This window comes from Numenius arquata, chromosome 4, assembly GCF_964106895.1.
Source record: "Numenius arquata chromosome 4, bNumArq3.hap1.1, whole genome shotgun sequence".
NCBI lineage: Eukaryota > Metazoa > Chordata > Aves > Charadriiformes > Scolopacidae > Numenius > Numenius arquata.
The window spans coordinates 73,147,158-73,164,632 of record NC_133579.1 but is presented as its reverse complement, the minus strand read 5'-3'; the positions used below and the strand labels follow the sequence as shown (position 1 = coordinate 73,164,632).

Genomic DNA, 17,475 nt, shown 5'->3' with positions numbered 1-17,475 from the left:
CAGAGCTGGGTCGGGATGCACCTCAGCCCCCCACATCCCTGCCTCACCAGGACCCACAACTGGCCGCAGGCAGGGGCAGCGCATCAGGAGCAGCCGGGAGGGCTGCATGGGGCGGCAGCGCTTCCTGGCATCACCGTTTCTCAGCTGCCAAGCCCCCTTGCCAGATGGCACCACTTGGGGCCACTGCAAGTAGAGGTGGCGACCAGAGTGTGCGAGCGCACGTGGCCCATCAGCGCGAAGCTCCTCTTGCTTTCCATCCCCCCTCGTTTGGGTGCGAGCAGACCGTGAGACCCGACAAACCTCAAACCCGCTGAGAGCAGGTTGCAGAGCCTCTTAATTTCCTCCCTTTGCTCGGGCAGGTCCCCTGAGCCTCGGTCAAAACCTCCTCGCTGGTGCAAGAGCTCTGCAACTTCCCGCTTCTACCCAGCAAACTGCCGGCAGCACCCCCCACCCCCAGACATTAGCATTCCCATTACCCTGGATTTTGTCACAGAAAGGGAACTTTGCCTGGCCACAACTTTGAAAGGGGCAAAAACAAGTGCCGCGGGTCACAGCCTGTTATATCTGATCCACTCTCCAGATTTACCACCCTTTTTTCGTTTGTTCCCTGCTCCCCCCCCCCGCCGCTTTTATCTGGTGGTGGAGTCGGATCCTTCTCCCGGCCAGACGGATCTTACGGAAAACTCGGTTATTAATCAGATTTTGCAGTTTGAGGGGGGTGGGAAACGATGTTACGAGCTGCAATTTAAGGAGAGCTGCAAACACAGGCGGGGGAAGAGGAAGCTCTCGCTGTCCTTGCGCAATGACTGCCGCTCTTTCTCTGTAAAAACACGCTCGTACTTCCTCTGCTGCGGCTTCTCACACCGCTCAAGCTCCCCAGGGGGAAGCGAAGAAGAAAACTCATCAGAGAAACAGATCAGGAGTGAGAGAGATGATGACTGACTCTACCAATGGCACCACTTAGGGGATTTTGGGGCATAAGATAAACCTAATACCCACGTGCTTCTCTGGGTTGCCACCATTACTAGCCATCCATAGATCTGAAGCAAAGTAAACAGCAGACTTAAGAGCTCTTAAAATCAAGGGAACTAATTAACAAGGAAAGCCTTTGAGTGAGGGGTAGGATGCGTTACGATGGAACGCTAGTGCCGGCAGGGTGGTAGACGAAAGTTGTACCTGGGTTGCGTTCAACAGTTTCCCTTGGGCTAGAGGACGCAAGAGATGGCGTGCGGGCACGTCAGCAGACCTGTGAGCAGAGGGAGGCCACCCGTGTCACCCTGACCCCGCCACCACGGGAAGGAGTCCTGACGTTAGCCTCTCCACCCTCTCTAAGCTGTGGTTGCAACACCTGACTAAGGCACACCTGAGGGATGCTAGAGGTGGTTTTCACAACAGGACTCGGGTGGCTTTGCCCAGGTCACATCTCTCTAACTGGTTTGGTTTATTAACCAGCTAACACTCCAGTCGCACCATCGCAGCGCAGGGATCGTGGCGTGAAGCCTTTGGGATTACAAACGCCATACCAGCTTCCCCGAGTATTCGCATGTCCGTGCACCTACATCAAAGAGGGCAGCCTTGTGCTAATTTATTTTTCCTAGTAGTATTTTTTTTTTTTTAATTGCTGTCAAGACTGTTCCTCCCTGCCATCCCGGCTGCGAGAGAGGCAAGAGCGTGAGCCGATACTCGGATGCTCGGTCAGGTCCCATCCCGCCCCAGCCTGAAGCAACTCTCCCACTGATGGCTCAGCTCGACTATTACTAACCTGCCCTGGGCAGGAGCGTTAGCTTGGGCTCTTGGGGCCGCGCAGTCCCCCTCTCACCCCCAAACTGTGCAAACGTTCGGGTAGATTGACTTTCTCAGAGGCGTTTCTTATTCCGCTGGGTCATTCATTCGAATGCCAAAATTGTGACTCATTAAAAGGGCAAGCTTGCGGGGGGGTGGGGGGGAGCAGGTCACAGGAAGGAAGAAAAATAGCTTTCTGCAAGAGCCTTCCTGTTTATCCATGGCTTGGGAAAAAAACCAACACAACAGAATACACACACCCCGGCTCCATTATCTTTGCTGGCACAGCACTGGCTTGGCTCTGTCCCTTACCACCCCAGGCCAAATCCAGCCCTGCCGCCAAGCCTGTTTACTTTAGAGGAGTTTACTCAAGAGAGGGACCCGGCCCCCGGAGCCTGAATGCTCGCAGTGTGCGAGCGAGGAGCACCCCGGGACACCCCCTACACCCCATGACAAACGCTCCCCGGGCACTGGCCCCCGGCCACACCGGGGAGGTCATTTTCTTCTCGGCAATTAGCAAAGCGGTGGCATCGCTAAAAGGAAGTTGAATAAACAGATTCAACCCCAGCGGGTCCCCGGTTTGCTCTGTTCTCACCACCCTTCCCTTCTGGGCGTGCGGTGGGGCCCCAGCGAGCCCCCATGCCTCTGCGCTGCGCTGTCATTCGGGCCTGGGTGGAAGGGGCTTTTAGGAAATGGGGGGGTGGGGAGGTGGTGGAAATAACCCTTTAGTTTTCTTCTTTTACAACAAATGTCTCCCCTTTTTCTTTTCAGGGAGGAAAAATGCCAGCTTCTCTAAGGAAACTGCAGCAAATGGCTGTTTTCATGGGACTGTTCAGCGGCGGGGGATGCATCGTGATGTATAATCTGATGCAAAGTAAGCCTTGGCGCTGTTAGCAACCTTATTTCTCCCCTGCCCCTTTTCATTTGCTTTTGTGTAGCGGGGAAAATCACGGAATCAGGGAACTGTCAGAGTTGGAAGGGAACTCTAGAGATCATCTGGTCCAACTCCCCTGCTAAAGCAGGGTTGCCCAGAGCACATCACTCAGGACTGCATCCAGGCGGGTCTTGAAGATCTCCAGAGAAGGGGACTCCACACCCTCCCTGGGCAGCCTCTTCCAGGGCTCTGGCACCCTCACCCTAAAGAAGTTTCTCCTCATACTTAAATGGAACTTCCTATGGCAGCGTGCAAGATGCAAACAGCAGATAAAGTTAAGGGAAGTGCGGCTGAGCCTCTGGGCTCTGCCTCCGCCGGCTCCGCTTTGCTCAGCCCCAGGGCTGCTGCTCTCCCGAGCGGGTGCTGCAGGCATTTCCAGAGGTGGATATTGCATAGGAACCAGGCTGCTGCGGGCAGGAGAAAGGCTCATGTCTGCGGGGTTTCCTGAGGGTGAGCACAAAGGGAAAGCTTAGGCAGTGATGCAGGTTTCGTTTGTAACTGAGATTTTACAGCTGGGCGGGAGAAGAAGGACCATCTATGCCAAGATATTAAAGCCTAGTGGTTTTATCTGTAAATCTCTCTGTGGTGCTGGCCCTTAAACACAACACACCTGGGAAGTGCTAAGACATCATTGGTTTCTCCTGAATGAAGGGCAGATAAGAGCGCTCAGCATTGAGAAGACGGGGACAAGGAGAGAAACACTAGACAAGGTGCCACTGCTGTTTATAGACAGCTCTAGTTGCTACGTGTCTTTGGCCAAGATTCCAAATTATTAGGTCCAAATAATTGATTTTTTTTTTTTTTTTTTTCCTAAAATTGTTTCTAGGTATTTAGCATCAGACCAGAAACAGGCTTTGCTTCTCTCTCGAGGGGTGCTATGGGCCCCTCAGCCCTACGCCTCTCCCTCGCTGGTGCTGTCAAATGATACTGCTTTTCACCTGCCCTTATATTGGAGGATGCTGCCGGAAAAAAAAAAGTGTAGCCAAGCCTGTTCCTCAAGCCCTCAGATAAAGCTCCGAAACCTCGCCTTCATTTTACACCTATTAATAACAAATCAGACAAGGCTGGAAAGCAGGCTTTAATTTTAGGCAGCTCATGCCCTCAAGCTCTGGAGTACATGACAGATATACGAGCCTCTTACGCTTTAAAATACTGAATCTGCCTTTAACAAGGACATTAGCATTTTTTAATTTTCAGCTTCAGCATTGTTATCTAGAAATCTCTGGAGGGAAAAAACAAAAAAGAAGTCACCCTCTGTGCTATACGGAAAGTCAAACGGCTCGTTCCCCGCATCACTTAGCTGTGTGATCAAGTGGCGCAACGCGATGGCTACTTCTTGCCCAGTTGCAATATCGGTGGCCACCGAGTAGCTGTCTGATAGCTCAGTGACAAGCCAACCCGGCTGTTGAAAGGACGCTTTCTGCTGCAGAGTGTGTCCTTCTGCAGATTCCAACAGACAGGGGAGCCACGCTGGGACCCTTCCTCCCTTGGCCCACCCCCAGGCTTGTCCCAGTCCCTTCTTCTATCCCACTGCACAGAACTGGCCCATACTGGGAGCTGTGAGGAGCAAGTGGCTTCCGTTAGTGGTGGGAGCAGGGGGAGAGGGGTGCTTCCCTCCCCTTCCTTCAGGCGGAAGGGAAGTTTGCACGCGCGTGGTCTTTCTGAAAGCTTGTACAAACACTCAGGTAATCCTATTTCTACTCTTTACCTCCACACCCTCCTCGTGGGAGCAGTCTCCCCAGCCCACCCCAGCATCCTTTCAGCTCTCCTACTCAAAACACGTGGACAAATGGATTAGTTGGGTATTTTATGTCCAATACATAGCTCCTGCTAACAAGGAGCAGCGGGAAACTTGAACCCATTTCCCCTCCAACCTGTGGGATGAGCACAACACACTTTTTAGCGTGGTCTGGGTGGCTGCTTGCCACGATCCGTAGGCACTAAGGGGCTGGTGTCCTGCAGCCTTCTTTGCTGGAGCTCCTTAGGATGGCCCAGGGGGCTGGCGAGTACCAGCACAGGCTGCAGCCTGGCAAAGCTGTTTCTATGCCCACTGGATGCTGCCTGCTCACAGGAGATGCCTCTGATTAGGGAGAGGGGGCAGCATCCTTCTGCCTCATAGTCCAAGAGTAATACCAACAGGCAGGAGACCGGGAAACGAACCTTACACCTTGTTCTAAACTCTTTGGAAGATGAGAGTAAAGTTGCCAGAGTAGAATTTTCACACATCCGCACTCTTAGCTTAACTCCGCCCTTCTTGATGTCAAGAGAGTGAAGTTAGGCTGGCACGAAGCACAACTAGAAATCTCAGCAGGCAAGCTTTAAAACTATTTGGGAGCAAGTCTGTGCCTCCATAAGGACGGTCGGCACATTTCCAGCCTCACAGCTTTGCGTTGTGCGGCGGTCACCAACGGATGGCGTTTCCCAGCTATACCTAGTAACCAGACATTGATGAATAGCAATTTACTCCAGTGGTCCTCCCTATGGCAACACCACAGCGTCCAGTCAGTCTACTGTGCTATTGTTGCTGCTCGACCATTAGCTCTGACGGCGCTTCTTTGTGCCTCCCTCCTTTTAACGCATCCATCGGTAGAGCTGCAGCCTCAAGGCTGCCACCTGAAAGGCTGTATCAACACACCCCAGCAAGAGTTTCACAGCAGCAGCTGCTCTGGTCTCGCACCAATGTCTGCAAAATATTCTCCATGCTTAAAAGTATTTTCTGTACCTCCTTAAAAAAAAAAAAAAATTAAAAAAATTTGAATTACATTCAGAACATTTTCAGATATTCATCTTTATACTTTTTTATCACCCCTCTCTTCTTGTTTTTGTTCCTTTTAGATGATGTACAAATGTATGAAGAGCAGGGAGATGCAGCCATAAGCTGAGCTGTGTATCGCTACGGAACAGGCTGTATTCAGAGCCCTCTTCACTTAAGTGAGCTGAATAACATTACAGCTCAGCGCTGTTTCTCTGATGGAAGGGTGCGTTTCCTCCTTCAGCCAGATTTCTCCTAATTAATAGTTTCAGAGTGTTTTTCAGGGAGGGTATGGTAGTCTGGAAGAAGTGTCTTTTTTGTTTTTTCTCTTTTATCACTTACGTTTCGATTTTAAGCGGACAGTCTCCTCACTGCCCTGTTTCTCTCACCCAGAGAGTTTTGCCAGGACGCAGTACTATCAGCAGGCTTTGGAGCAACTGAACAGCAATCCCGACGCCCTGGAAGCCCTGGGTGCCCCCCCTCTTAAGGTTCACAACATCCGCCTGACGGATGGGAGTAACCGTGTGGACACAGAAAGAGCACAGGTAACGCCGGGAAGGTGGTGTCACAGGCTGGCTTCCCAAGGCGCTGGGTGACAAGAGATCAGCTAGGGGATTTGCAGTAAGTCACAAGTGGCTTGGGGGCACTGGAAGCCCCCACTGGGTGAGATGCCAGTTGTTTTGGAAGAGGAATGAATTTCCAGAGCATAAATCTGTGCTCTGATGTGAGGGACTAGAAACAGCAAGAGCAGCGGCTTCATGTTGTGCTACACCACAGAATGCCAAGGTACCTCCTAAGTCCAGGGATCACCTTCCTGCTACCGTAAGCCACAAAATCGTTGCCAGAAGCATCCCTCTTCTCCCTGGATACGTCCCATGCTAGTCACAGAATCACAGAATGATATGGGGTTGGAAGGGACCTCTGGAGATCATCTAGTCCAACCCCCCTGCCAAGGCAGGTCCACCCAGAGCAGGTTGCACAGGAACGTGTCCAGGCAGGTTTTGAATGTCTCCAGAGAAGGAGACTCTGGGCAGCCTGTTCCAGGGCTCTGCCACCCTCACAGGAAAGAAGTTCCTCCTCATGTTGAGATGGAACTTCTTATGTTCAAGTTTGTGCCTGTTTCCTCTTGTCCTGTCCCTGGGCACCACTGAAAAAAGACTGGCCCCATCCTCCTGACACCCACCCTTTAAGTATTTATAGGCGTTGATCAGTTCCCCCCTCAGGCTTCTCTTCTCCAGACTAAAAAGACCCAAGTCCCTCAGCCTTTCCTCCTAAGAGAGATGCTCCAGGCCCCTCATCATCTTTGTGGTCCTCTGCTGTCCCCTCTCCAGCAGTTCCCTGTCCTTCTTGGACTGGGGAGCCCAGAACTGGACCCAGTGCTCCAGATGGGGCCTCCCCAGGGCAGAGCAGAGGAGGAGGATGACCTCCTTCAACCTGCTGGCCACACTCTTTAAAGCTTTATTCAGAACAGACATTTGTAGCTGTGGGACGGCGCAACTGGTGCGGGTTTTAAAAGCACCCGTAAGCCTGTGCCACGGCAGAGGGCTGCCCGGCGCGGGGCTGAGCCCCGGGGTTACCGAGTGGCTGGGGAATGCCGCACCGGCTGCTGAGGTGTTGCACAAGGCTACCTTGCATCAGCCCAAGGTTGGGGCGAGGCAAACCTTGCAAACACAAGACCACTTCCACCCTGGGGTGCTGCCTGAAGAGGACTTTCCCTCAGTACTTTTACCCCTTAGTCCAGGCTGCTTAACCCCTGCTTTTGCTGGCAATGTAAAACGTCCACAGTGACCTCTCTGGGCAACTCACTGAGGGATCTCATCACATTTGAATAATTTTGTCCCTCCTGGTGACTAGTTTTGACACCTGGGGACCAAGCAAAGGCAGTAAGGAGTGGGGCAGATGGGGCAGTGAAGGAGGGGGCCTGTCAAGGCAAGGAAAAAACCCAACCTTTAACTAATTCTTCTAAAATTCTACTTTTCCTCTCGCTCCAGCCGGGCTTCACCCACGTGATACCCAATACAATTCCCAGTTTCCCGGGTTTCAGAGGTTCTACAAGGTGACATATCTAAGGCCAGAAACGTGGGGAAAAGGCACAACCTGTTATGCTGATTGAAAAGAAGAGGAGAACCTTTCCCACTGATGTTTTCCTGCATCACCTTTTAAGAATGCTGGTTGCTTGGGTGACTCAGGGTGAAATCAAACCCTGCCTTCTGCCGACCTCACCCAGGACACAAACCACCAGCTTTCTCCTCCGCTTTTTCATGCTCAGGAGCATTCACGTTCTCATGAAATAAACTAGTTAATCATCGTTAATGGTTATATCACAGATCAATTTACTGACTCCACAACACCCCCAGCTCCTGCCTACTGGGCCAGTTGGAGAACCCCTGGCATTTTCTCTTTGTGATTGCGGTACCACCAGCAAACGCTACACTGGAAACAGTCCTTTTATTCAAAAGTTAGACTGTAATTAGCTGTAGCTCCTAGCTTTGTTCGTTAAGCACTTGAGTGGTAGAATTTGTGACACTGAGAAAAATCCTCAAACATCTCATTGCCTGGATGCCCGTTAACGGACCCATCTGTAAGAGGCCCTCAACCTACGGGCTCGTTATGGTTATGGGAACCTCTAGCACCGTGCAGGTCACCTCTGGATCACCAGACTCTCCTGTAAGGAAAGGTGTTTGCTCATAAATATTCCGGAGAGCGAGTGGTTTTCCCTGGGGGTTGCAGCTGTAACACAGTACATTCTTTCAGCAGAGAGAGATTAACCTATGGCAGAGCAGGCGTACTTGCATAGCCATGCACACGTTAGCCGTTTGAAAAGCTTAGTGAAACTCTGAAATACATTAAAAAAAAAAAAAAAAGTAATATGAGGGTTTAAGTTAAAAGGGAGGTGTTGCGTCTTGGACTTTAGAAGAAGTAAATTCCATTTCAGATGATGCTTCACTGAATCTTTAATGTACTTTTACATCTGCAGATAAAGTTACCGGTATCTGGAACGAAATCAGCGGGGTACCTCTATATTAACTCGGAGATGGACCACTCCCGTCAATGGTGCGTATTGGGAGAAACATATAGACCCGGGGAGAGACGTGGTAAGAGGAAAGAGCAGAGCAGGATATTTGCTTTAGTCATCTGTGTTGCTGAGATCACGCACACAAAGGAAGAGGAAATTCACGTCTGAAGGTCTTGTGAAAGGTTATTACCATCATGACGATAAAAATGTAAATTAGTTGAGAAATATATTGAATTCATCCCCACGAATACAGACAGAACAACATGAGCCGCTCATTTGTGTGAAACGCGTCCTAGAAACTCTAGCTCAGTATCTGTACAAATACTGTGAGCCCCAGTAAGGTACTGTCCCCTCCCACCCCTCCTCCCCAAGAAGGATCGAGGCCATCAAGCAGCAGTCCTGACTCTAGCTGGTATTGCAGTAGGGGAATTATCTTACACATTACATCAGAGCCTATCAAGGCAAGCTAAAAACCATCCAAGATTTTTTTTTTCCAGGTGTCCAATAAACACAGTCTTCATAGGATCATTCAGGTTGGAAAAGACCCTTGGGATCACAGAGTCCAACCATCAACCCCACTCTACAAAGTTCTCACCTACACCATGTCCCCCAACACCACATCTAAACGACTCTTAAACTCATCCAAGGATGGTGACTCAACCCCCTCCCTGGGCAGCCTGTTCCAGGGTCTGACCACTCTTACTGTGAAGAATTGTTTCCTAATGTCCAGTCTAAACCTACCCTGTCGCAGCTTGAAGCCATTCCCTCTTGTTCTATCGCTAATTACCTGTGAGAAGAGACCAGCACCAGCCTCTCTACAGTGTCCTTTCAAGTAGTTGTAGAGAGAATAGTTAAAGGTGCTAGAACAGATATATTTCAGTAGAAGGATGCTCTGACTCCACATCCTATAGTAGCAGCTTTACAGTTTGGTAATATTGAAGCCTGAAAGCCTCTCTTGTCAAGGGTTAACTGATTCCTAGAACCGAGCAGAGAATTGCTACGTGAATCCAAAGCCTGTCTTCCATAGCGAAAGAGGAAATTTCATTAGATGCAAAGCTCCTCGCATGCACTTGTTCTCAGAGATCGTGAGGCACTTCTGTTAGCTTTATTTAGGAACCCAAAGCTACAGCGTTTTTGCTCAGCCACCACCAGCCATATGGTAACGTTTTTCTTTTCATAATTAGATGAGCCCGACTGACTGTATTTCTCTTCTGAATAGCTATGGGAATCAAGGTGTAAAGTGACGGGAGGCACTAGGCTGGGGCTTGTGAGGCTCAGGGCCAGACCTGATCTCCTCCTTAGTGACCCCAGGAGGTCCCCAGCCACCTTTCTTGCACGCCTACGCTTCCCTGGGCACCGATATCCTCACTCTTCCTCATCCCCTCCTTACAGATGGAGGGAAATAGCAGTTCCCTCCCGTTTCACTGAGTTACTGTGAAGGTTGCAAGATGCTAAGTTACAGCAGTAATTGAAGTGCATACATCTCTCTCGGAGTTTTGCTTTAAAATGAGCTCTCCACCCGTTTCCGTCAGCAATCTTAAGAGGGAAAAGAAATACGCATCTCCTGTAAAAGGGTTTGTGACAGACAGATCTGTCAGACTGTACCGTCTTGGCTTACATGTGGGCTCCTGGGCACGGCTCCACTCGGAGCTAGGCAGGACTTGGTGTCCTTGCACCCAGCTGAGGAACTAAGAGTTAAATGGCTTGTTCCCATCTGCTCCACAAAGAGAAGCTCCAGAAGTCCCCGAGAGAAAAAACAAACGGGTCGGTGGGCCATGCTGGTGGGGCTCTGAAGAGCGTGCACATGGGCCCTTGCAGTGGGGACCCAGGAGGTGACCAGACCCAATGCAGGCAATATCGATGATGATGCAGGCAATATCGATGATGATGCAGGCAATATCGATGATGATGCAGGCAATAAGTGCCGATAAAATAGCACCGGGTGGAAAACTCTCTCCGCAAAAGCAGTTGAGGCTCCCAAGCCACTGAAATGGTTCTGTGTGAGCAGTCTGCCCATCAGGAGTTACTTATTTATTGTCGTTATTAAAAAAAAAAAAAAAAAAAGACAAAAAAGGGAAATTGGGAGCGCATGAGCTAGTTTGGACCTGGGAGGGAGCGTTGGCTCAGGTGCGGGCAGTGCAGGGATGGGGAGGGCACCCAGAGGCGAGGGTGGCCGAGGCACCAGTCCTGCAAAGTGACACTTGTCTGCCCCAAAGCGAGCGGAGGGAAGGGCCAAGACCCCAGGCCACGCTGAGGGGACCAACCAGTTGCTCCTTCAAGAGTTTTCGTTTCAAACGAGGCAGTTGCTTGTCCCAGGTCGGATGGAGGAGGAAGGCCGGTAAGGGAAGAGTCACAGACCCATCGCACAGAGGTGCGGCAGCCTAATTAGCTAATTGTGTGTACTCGGCACCGACTCCAACAGAAGCAGAGCTGGGTGAGGGCCAGGAGCTTTGAAAAAAAATTAAAAAATAAAAAAAATCCTTAGTACCCTGAAATAATCACCTTTCCCAGCTGGAAAAGCAGCACGAGTGGTCTCACAGAAATGGGTTTGGAGCAGAGCTTGGAGGAAGGAAAAGGCTCCCCCTCAGCCTCCAACAAACACAGTTTCCCCCCCCCTCTCCCTTGAGTAACCATCTTCATACCCCGTCAGGGTTTCAGCAGTCACGTTGAGTGATCACACAGTGTTCAAACCCCTCCAAGCCAGGATAATTCCTTAGCAACACGCTCTGGCTCAAGGGCTGGAGAGGAGCGGAGGAAGGAATGCACCCGCAGGATGGAGAGGAAGAAAGGCAGCGGGTCAGGGCTTGGGGGGGGGGAGGAGGAATGTCCTGTCTAAAAATAGCTGGCAGCATTTTATTTGGGTTGCAACAAATAGGAACACTCATCCCAGACCTTGAAAGGTCTGCTGTGCCGTTAGGGAAAACAGCTTTCAGGAGCTGGCACTCGCAAACCCAAGCTTTAAAACACTGGAGAGAATTTTTAAGAGCAACGAAGGCATGGAATAGTTTGTTTTTTCCATGGCAGCTGCTTCTACGGCAACTTTACTGCTATATTAAAAGCGATCGAAACAAGTTAAAAATCTCTTTTGTTTTGCGCCAGCTGGTGCCTTCAGGATGTTACCTTGAAGCTGCGGGACAGCCAGAATATTCCAGTTTACCACTCCCTGGTGGAAAGCATCGGTGCACGAGAAGGCTAAAAATCAAAGGCAGCTGCTTCTCCGCCTCCCACTGAGCCGAAGGAGCCATTAATCGATTGCGTCCCGCTGCGCCCGTGAAGGTACACGGCTGTCACAAGTGGCAATTTCACTTAAGCGGGTGCTCTCGGGACGATTTTCTCTCTAAGATCGACCTCGGCGTTGTCATAATTGTAGTTTCTTCTTTCTTTTGCTGCTTTATTCATGCGTTCAGCAGAAGGCTAAAATAAATACCTTGCAAAAGACTCGCTGTTCCAGAGAAGTCATGTGTGTGCTCTGCGCCTGCTCCTGTTAACGAATTTGGAGTAAACAAACGAACTGCCAGGAAACGGAGCTTTTCTACGATTGCAGATTAAAGTCAGGAGGGTCGCGCTGCTCTGTCACGGCTGGGAGACAAAAGAGGGCTCCTCAAAGCCGCTTCGCTTGTCCCTCATTTCCCAACGGGGTGTCACAGAAAGCAGGAGGGACCAAGCAGGGAAGGGGAAGCTCAGCAGCAGGCCCCCTCCTCTGCTAATTAATAAGTCACATAATCAAATAGATTCGGAGCCTCCCGGTTGTCATTAAAAAGCTCCCGAGGCGGCAGAGGCCACTCGTTGTAACCCATGAGTTCCGGGACGAGGCGTCTTCGCACCGCTCACGCTGAAGGTCGGGATAAGGGAAGAAGCCACCCTTTCACACCAGCGCCGCCCGACAGGAGTTCAGGAGAGGACCTTCACTCTCTCCTTAGGGAGGAAAACGCTCAGGAGGCACAAAACGGGTCAAATACTGCCGCGGTTCAGTCAGACTACGGCAAGATGTTTTGGGAAAAAAAAAAAAAAAAGAGCTCAACAAAGAGAGGTGGAGAATGGCCCGTCGCCGGGAGCAAGTTGAAGAATAAGCAAAAAAATCCCCAGTTCCCCCCCCCCCCAAACTGCACGTTCTAACACATGGCAAAGCCTAAGGCACAGCCTGAGACGGTGAAGAGACGCGAGTAACCGTCCTGCCTTTCACGCCTTGAGGAAACGGGCAAGCCACTAAGAATGTTCAGAAGAAAGAGTATCTTGGATTTATTGTAACGGAGCAGGTCCGTCGAGGTGGAGCTAGTGAAAGCCCAGGGCTTACACCACTCGGTTCCCTTTTCCTCTCCGCCTCAACGTCCAAATTGGTGCCCTAGAAGTCCGCCAAAGGCACAGGCGATGCAAAGCTCTTCCAGAGTAATTAGTGTTAGATAGAGAAGGGAGAGCTGGAGCAGAATATTTAAGACTTATTAAAGACCAGCGAGCATTTTCCCCGCTCAACAATGACCCAAAAAACTGGGCGAGGCGGCTTTTGAGCAAGTCTGAAGAGAATATGCCAGAGCGCACAGAACCACAGCAAAAGCATCTGTGACAAACTATTTTAGAAGGAAACGGCACACCTGGGCTTTAGTTTGGGATTCACGAAGAGCTGCCAGGATGAACAGCACCTCTGAGGACTCATCCAAGCCATGTGAATGCCCTCCATGCCAGGGGAAGGATTCGGATGAAGCAAGGAAGAGATAGTGCGTCCCAGCTTCAAGATTGAAATCACTGCTAGCTGTTTTCACAAAACAGGATACAAACCATATGATTTAAAAACCAGCAGCCTTCCACGACTGCAGCCCACCTGGCAAGAAAACCACCTGGGAGATGCAAAGATTCCCCTGGCCACCTGGTGTCTCAGAGCTTGGCCAGCTAGGGCTTTTGGTCACTGAAGAAGTTTGGTGGGGAATCAAACAGTTGCCAAGGAAAAGCCAGATCAACCACTTCACATCCATCAATTATCTCTTCCCTGGCTGCTTTAGACCGTGCGTTGCACCGCGACACCACTGCCTGGCCTGCCTCTCACCCTGGTTATCCAAAGCCTGAGGGAGATACCCCCACACAAATCTTACCAGTCACACCAGAGGTTTTACTACCTCGCGTGGGGGAAGCGGAGCTTACAAAGAGGTTCCGTCTCTTACTTAACCCCTAGAGATGGAGCAGAGCACTGCTTTAACTTTAGGCACTCCTGATCATCCTAACCAACCCACAGGTTCCTCAAAGCTGTGAGAACGGGCAGTATCATCACACCATACCAGTGCTTCTCTAAGTCAAATCTTTAAACCTGGAGAAGGAAGAAAGCAGCGGGTGGAGGTGGAAACCAGCAGATCACCAGAGTAGGACAAGAGGAAAGTCACATTCAAATCCCTCCTTTGGTTTTGGTACTTAATAGTCAGTAAACACAGAATTTCTTACCTTTTGACCTTGAAGAACCTCAGAAGCCGCTTCCTCTCTGTGCTTGTGTAAAGACACACACGTTCAAAGCGAGGAGAAAAAAGCAGCAAGCTGGTGCATTCAGTGAGGAACCGCTTTGGCCATGTGGCTCACCTTAAATACACCACCACCCACAGCAGCTGCTTTCAGAGAGGACACAGGTGCAGCCAGGAGAGCTGGAGCATGCCAGGAAAACAGGGAATGCAAAGGTCTTAGAACCATCAGCAGCTGCTGAAAGCCCAAATAACTTCAAGAGAGCACCTGGGCACCCCTTTGCCCCTTCCAGTCTTTTCCACTAAGGTATGCTGGAGCTGATTAGGTTGCATTTAACTTCATTAGGTCATTGAAGCACTAATTAATTGTAATTACATTGTGTTGCATGACACTAAATACCAGTCGGGACAGTAATTTCATTTTGATGGAGAAAATATTCATCTTTTGATAAAAGACCCTAAACCCCCAGTTAAACTCCTTTAGAGAGCCATTTTTTTCTAATCACAGAACGGTTAAGGTCAGGAGGAGCCTCCGGAGACCATCTAGTCCAACTGCCTCACTCACAACAGGGTCAACTAGAGCGGATTGCCTGGGACTGCATCCAGTCAGGTTTTGAAGATGACTGAGGATGGAGACTCCACAACCTCTGGACAAGCTCTACCAGCGTTCAACCATTCTCACAGTAAAAAAAAAAAAAAAAAAAAAAAAAAAAAAAGAATTTTCTTATGTTTAAACAGAATTCCCTGTGTTTCAGTGTGTGCCCTCTTGTCCTACCACTGGGAAGAACCTGGCTCCATCCTCTTTACTGCTCCCCTACAGGTATTTGTACACACTGATAAGGTCCTTCCCAAGCCTCCTCTGGGCTGACAGTCCCAGGTCTCTCAGCCTCGTTGGCAAGTGCTGCAATCCTTTAATCATCTCAATCACTTTCGGTATGTTAAATAATTTATTTTTAAATTGGCTTGAAAATGCGCATGGTTCCTTTTCCCGTCCTCGGGGTGGTTAAAAACAGCCATCCTCACGACCTTTGCTGGATTGCGTGTTTGTTTCTCACTCTCTAGTTTGATCTTAATACCTTCTGCCAGGCAGTCACAACCCTCAAGGAAACCATCAAGGCGGCAGACTGTTCAGGGCAAGAACTTAATTTACAACTGAGGAACGACAGATAATTGCTTAGCAGACTGTTACAATGCTTGCATCTAGTTGAGCGGGACCTCACCAGCACGCAGGGGCTGTATAAAACCACATGTTTTAAAAGCACTGGCTTCATCGTTCCCTTTTGGGCATGTTTCTCCAGGTAGGAACATGGCTTTGTCCAACCGATGGGCCTGTCAGTTCAGTTCCTGGCTTGGGCAGGTGTCTTGGGTCGCACGGGCAACTTTATCATTTGGATTCACCTCCCGCTTAGAAATGGGGACACATCCAGTTCTTTCCCACCATTTGCCTGCGCTTTGTCTGGTGCAAGCAAAATTATTTTCCTGCATGATTTCTGCAAAATTTGTGACCAAGTCCCCCCGCAGCATGGCCCAGGCAGTGCCGTTAACACCAGCAGCGATGGAGACCTGTCACATTCTTGGTGTTACTTTGGAAGACACATCACACCTGGCTAGACACTTTTGCTTCATTTTACGTAACCACCAAATACATAAAAATCACGTCATTTCTTGGCCAACCTAATGCAATTTCTGTTAATTGGCTTTCCAAGAAGATTTGGAACCAACCACCTTTATTCAACAACTCGACGGCCTTTGCCTCCCTTTGCTTGGTAAGGCCGGTGAGAAGACCTTCCAACCACCAAGCGGACCAGCTGGATCTCACAGGGTGCTGCTGGAGGCTGGCAGTGGGTAAGGTGATACCCCAACAGCTCAGGAGGTTGTCCCGTGAGGATTGGTTCAAAGGCACCTTGTGTTCGTTCAGTCCCTACGCTGGGATTACAAGTCAGTTGAAGAGGTGGGGTGCACTGATTTCAAGGCATCGCCGGCTTAGCTGTGACTCTGATCGCAGGACCGAGCAAGGACCCAACGCAATCAACTCCTCTGTGTCTACAGGAAAAAAAGATAATCCCTTCAAGTGGTCAAGTTCCCTTCCCTCTCCTAATTCCGCAGTAACCGTTGCTCTGCTTCACTTCGACAAATCCTAACCTTTTCTTAATTAAGAGAGAGATTTTTCCTCTTTTTTTTTTTTTTTCTCCTCTTTTTTATAAAGCTTCCAGGTTGTATTTTTAGGGAACCAATATATTGTAATTTTACAGCTGTAGGCTGTCCTATAACAGGAAAAATTAATGAAATTAAGCGCCCTTCAAAGAAGAAATGCCTTTCCACAGAAGAGGGAATCCTTTTCTCGCCCCCAGCATCTATCTAGTCGATGCTCTGACTTTCCCCGCAGGAAAAGTCACATCAGGTAAATAACAAGAGTTCTGGACGCAGCGCACCTTGGAGGAGATGGTGAAGTTTCTCTGCTTCGGAGCACACGTTCCAGCATGATTTGTTAAACCTGGATTGATGGCCAATTTGCATCTGCTCCACCCTGTCCTGGACACACAGCTGTCCTACGCCGCACACCCTTCACTGGCACTTCAACACCGTCTCCCCAACCCCACATCTTCAGGCAGGTCATTTCCCACCCTGCCAGACATCTAAAATAACCCTCCTGAGGTTAACGGCGATGTAGTTCTAGGTTGAGTAGACTAAATTTGGGTGACCGCTATTTATTAATCCCCATGGCAGCTTAATTCAACATCTGTAGATGCCGTATATTGTGGAGATCTCTGCATTGCAAGGGAATCGATTTAGTGTGGAAAAGATGTATTTGATGTTTGCTGCGCAAAATTGAACAGATGAATTGACTGAATCAGAAAAACTAAGATATCAGTAATCCTGCTTTATGGGCACTGAGAAAAATAACTTTACAGAAGTCCTTGGAGAAGAGCAAAGATGTTTCAATAGGAGACTCCATCTAACGTATTAGAACCCAGTTCCAGCAACGTATTTCTATCTAGTGGTCAAAGCCAAGCGTGAAGGTGTTCGGCCACCAGCCAGAGCAGAGTTCCATCGCAGCAGTTCACCAGGCAGTGCTGTCCTTCAGCTTTATTATCAATTCCACTTATCACGCAGTCATCCTGCACCAAAGTAGCATAACTTTTGGAATTCTGTTTCAAACCAGTAATGCTGTCTTGAAGAAATATTACTTTTTTTTAAAAAAAAAAAAAATAACCCTGTGTTTCCCAGTGCGTGAAGAACAAAAGACCCATCAGCTGTCCAGAAAATCATTTATTGTAAAGTTCCTGAAACAGTAGACACCTGGTCAGAAGTACAATGAACTGGCACTATTTCTTTGAAAAAAAAAAAAAAAATAGTTCAACTGTCTTCCAGGAACAGCACCTGGAATATTCAGGAGAGATCTTAAGCCATGGAATAGCTTGGTGCAAGGCCCACCTTCCCCCCATCCCCTCGTCCCCTCCCAGCACCACCCCTGGAGAATGAGTTTTATTTGCATTTCCTAACAGCTCTCAAGATTCACCTGGTAGATCACAAGCTGGAATTCAACCTTTTG

The 17,475-nt window shown here is 49.5% G+C and overlaps 1 protein-coding gene across 5 annotated transcripts in view; it reads left to right on the top strand.

The window, feature by feature from the left end:
* The window catches only part of COA1 (cytochrome c oxidase assembly factor 1), a 60,613-nt gene extending 48,132 nt beyond the window's left edge, over window positions 1–12,481 (top strand). For 4 of the 5 annotated variants that reach the window (XM_074146467.1, XM_074146464.1, XM_074146468.1 and 1 more), the window contains 4 exons: window positions 2,554–2,656; window positions 5,862–6,013; window positions 8,446–8,522; window positions 11,584–12,481. In XM_074146467.1, coding sequence (XP_074002568.1) covers window positions 2,563–2,656; window positions 5,862–6,013; window positions 8,446–8,522; window positions 11,584–11,680 — 420 coding nt within the window. In that variant the 5' untranslated portion in view covers window positions 2,554–2,562 and the 3' untranslated portion in view covers window positions 11,681–12,481. The remainder of the gene's footprint in view (window positions 1–2,553; window positions 2,657–5,861; window positions 6,014–8,445; window positions 8,523–11,583) is intronic. The other variant, XR_012463243.1, reaches the window with a different exon arrangement.
* The last annotated feature ends 4,994 nt before the right edge of the window (window positions 12,482–17,475 follow it).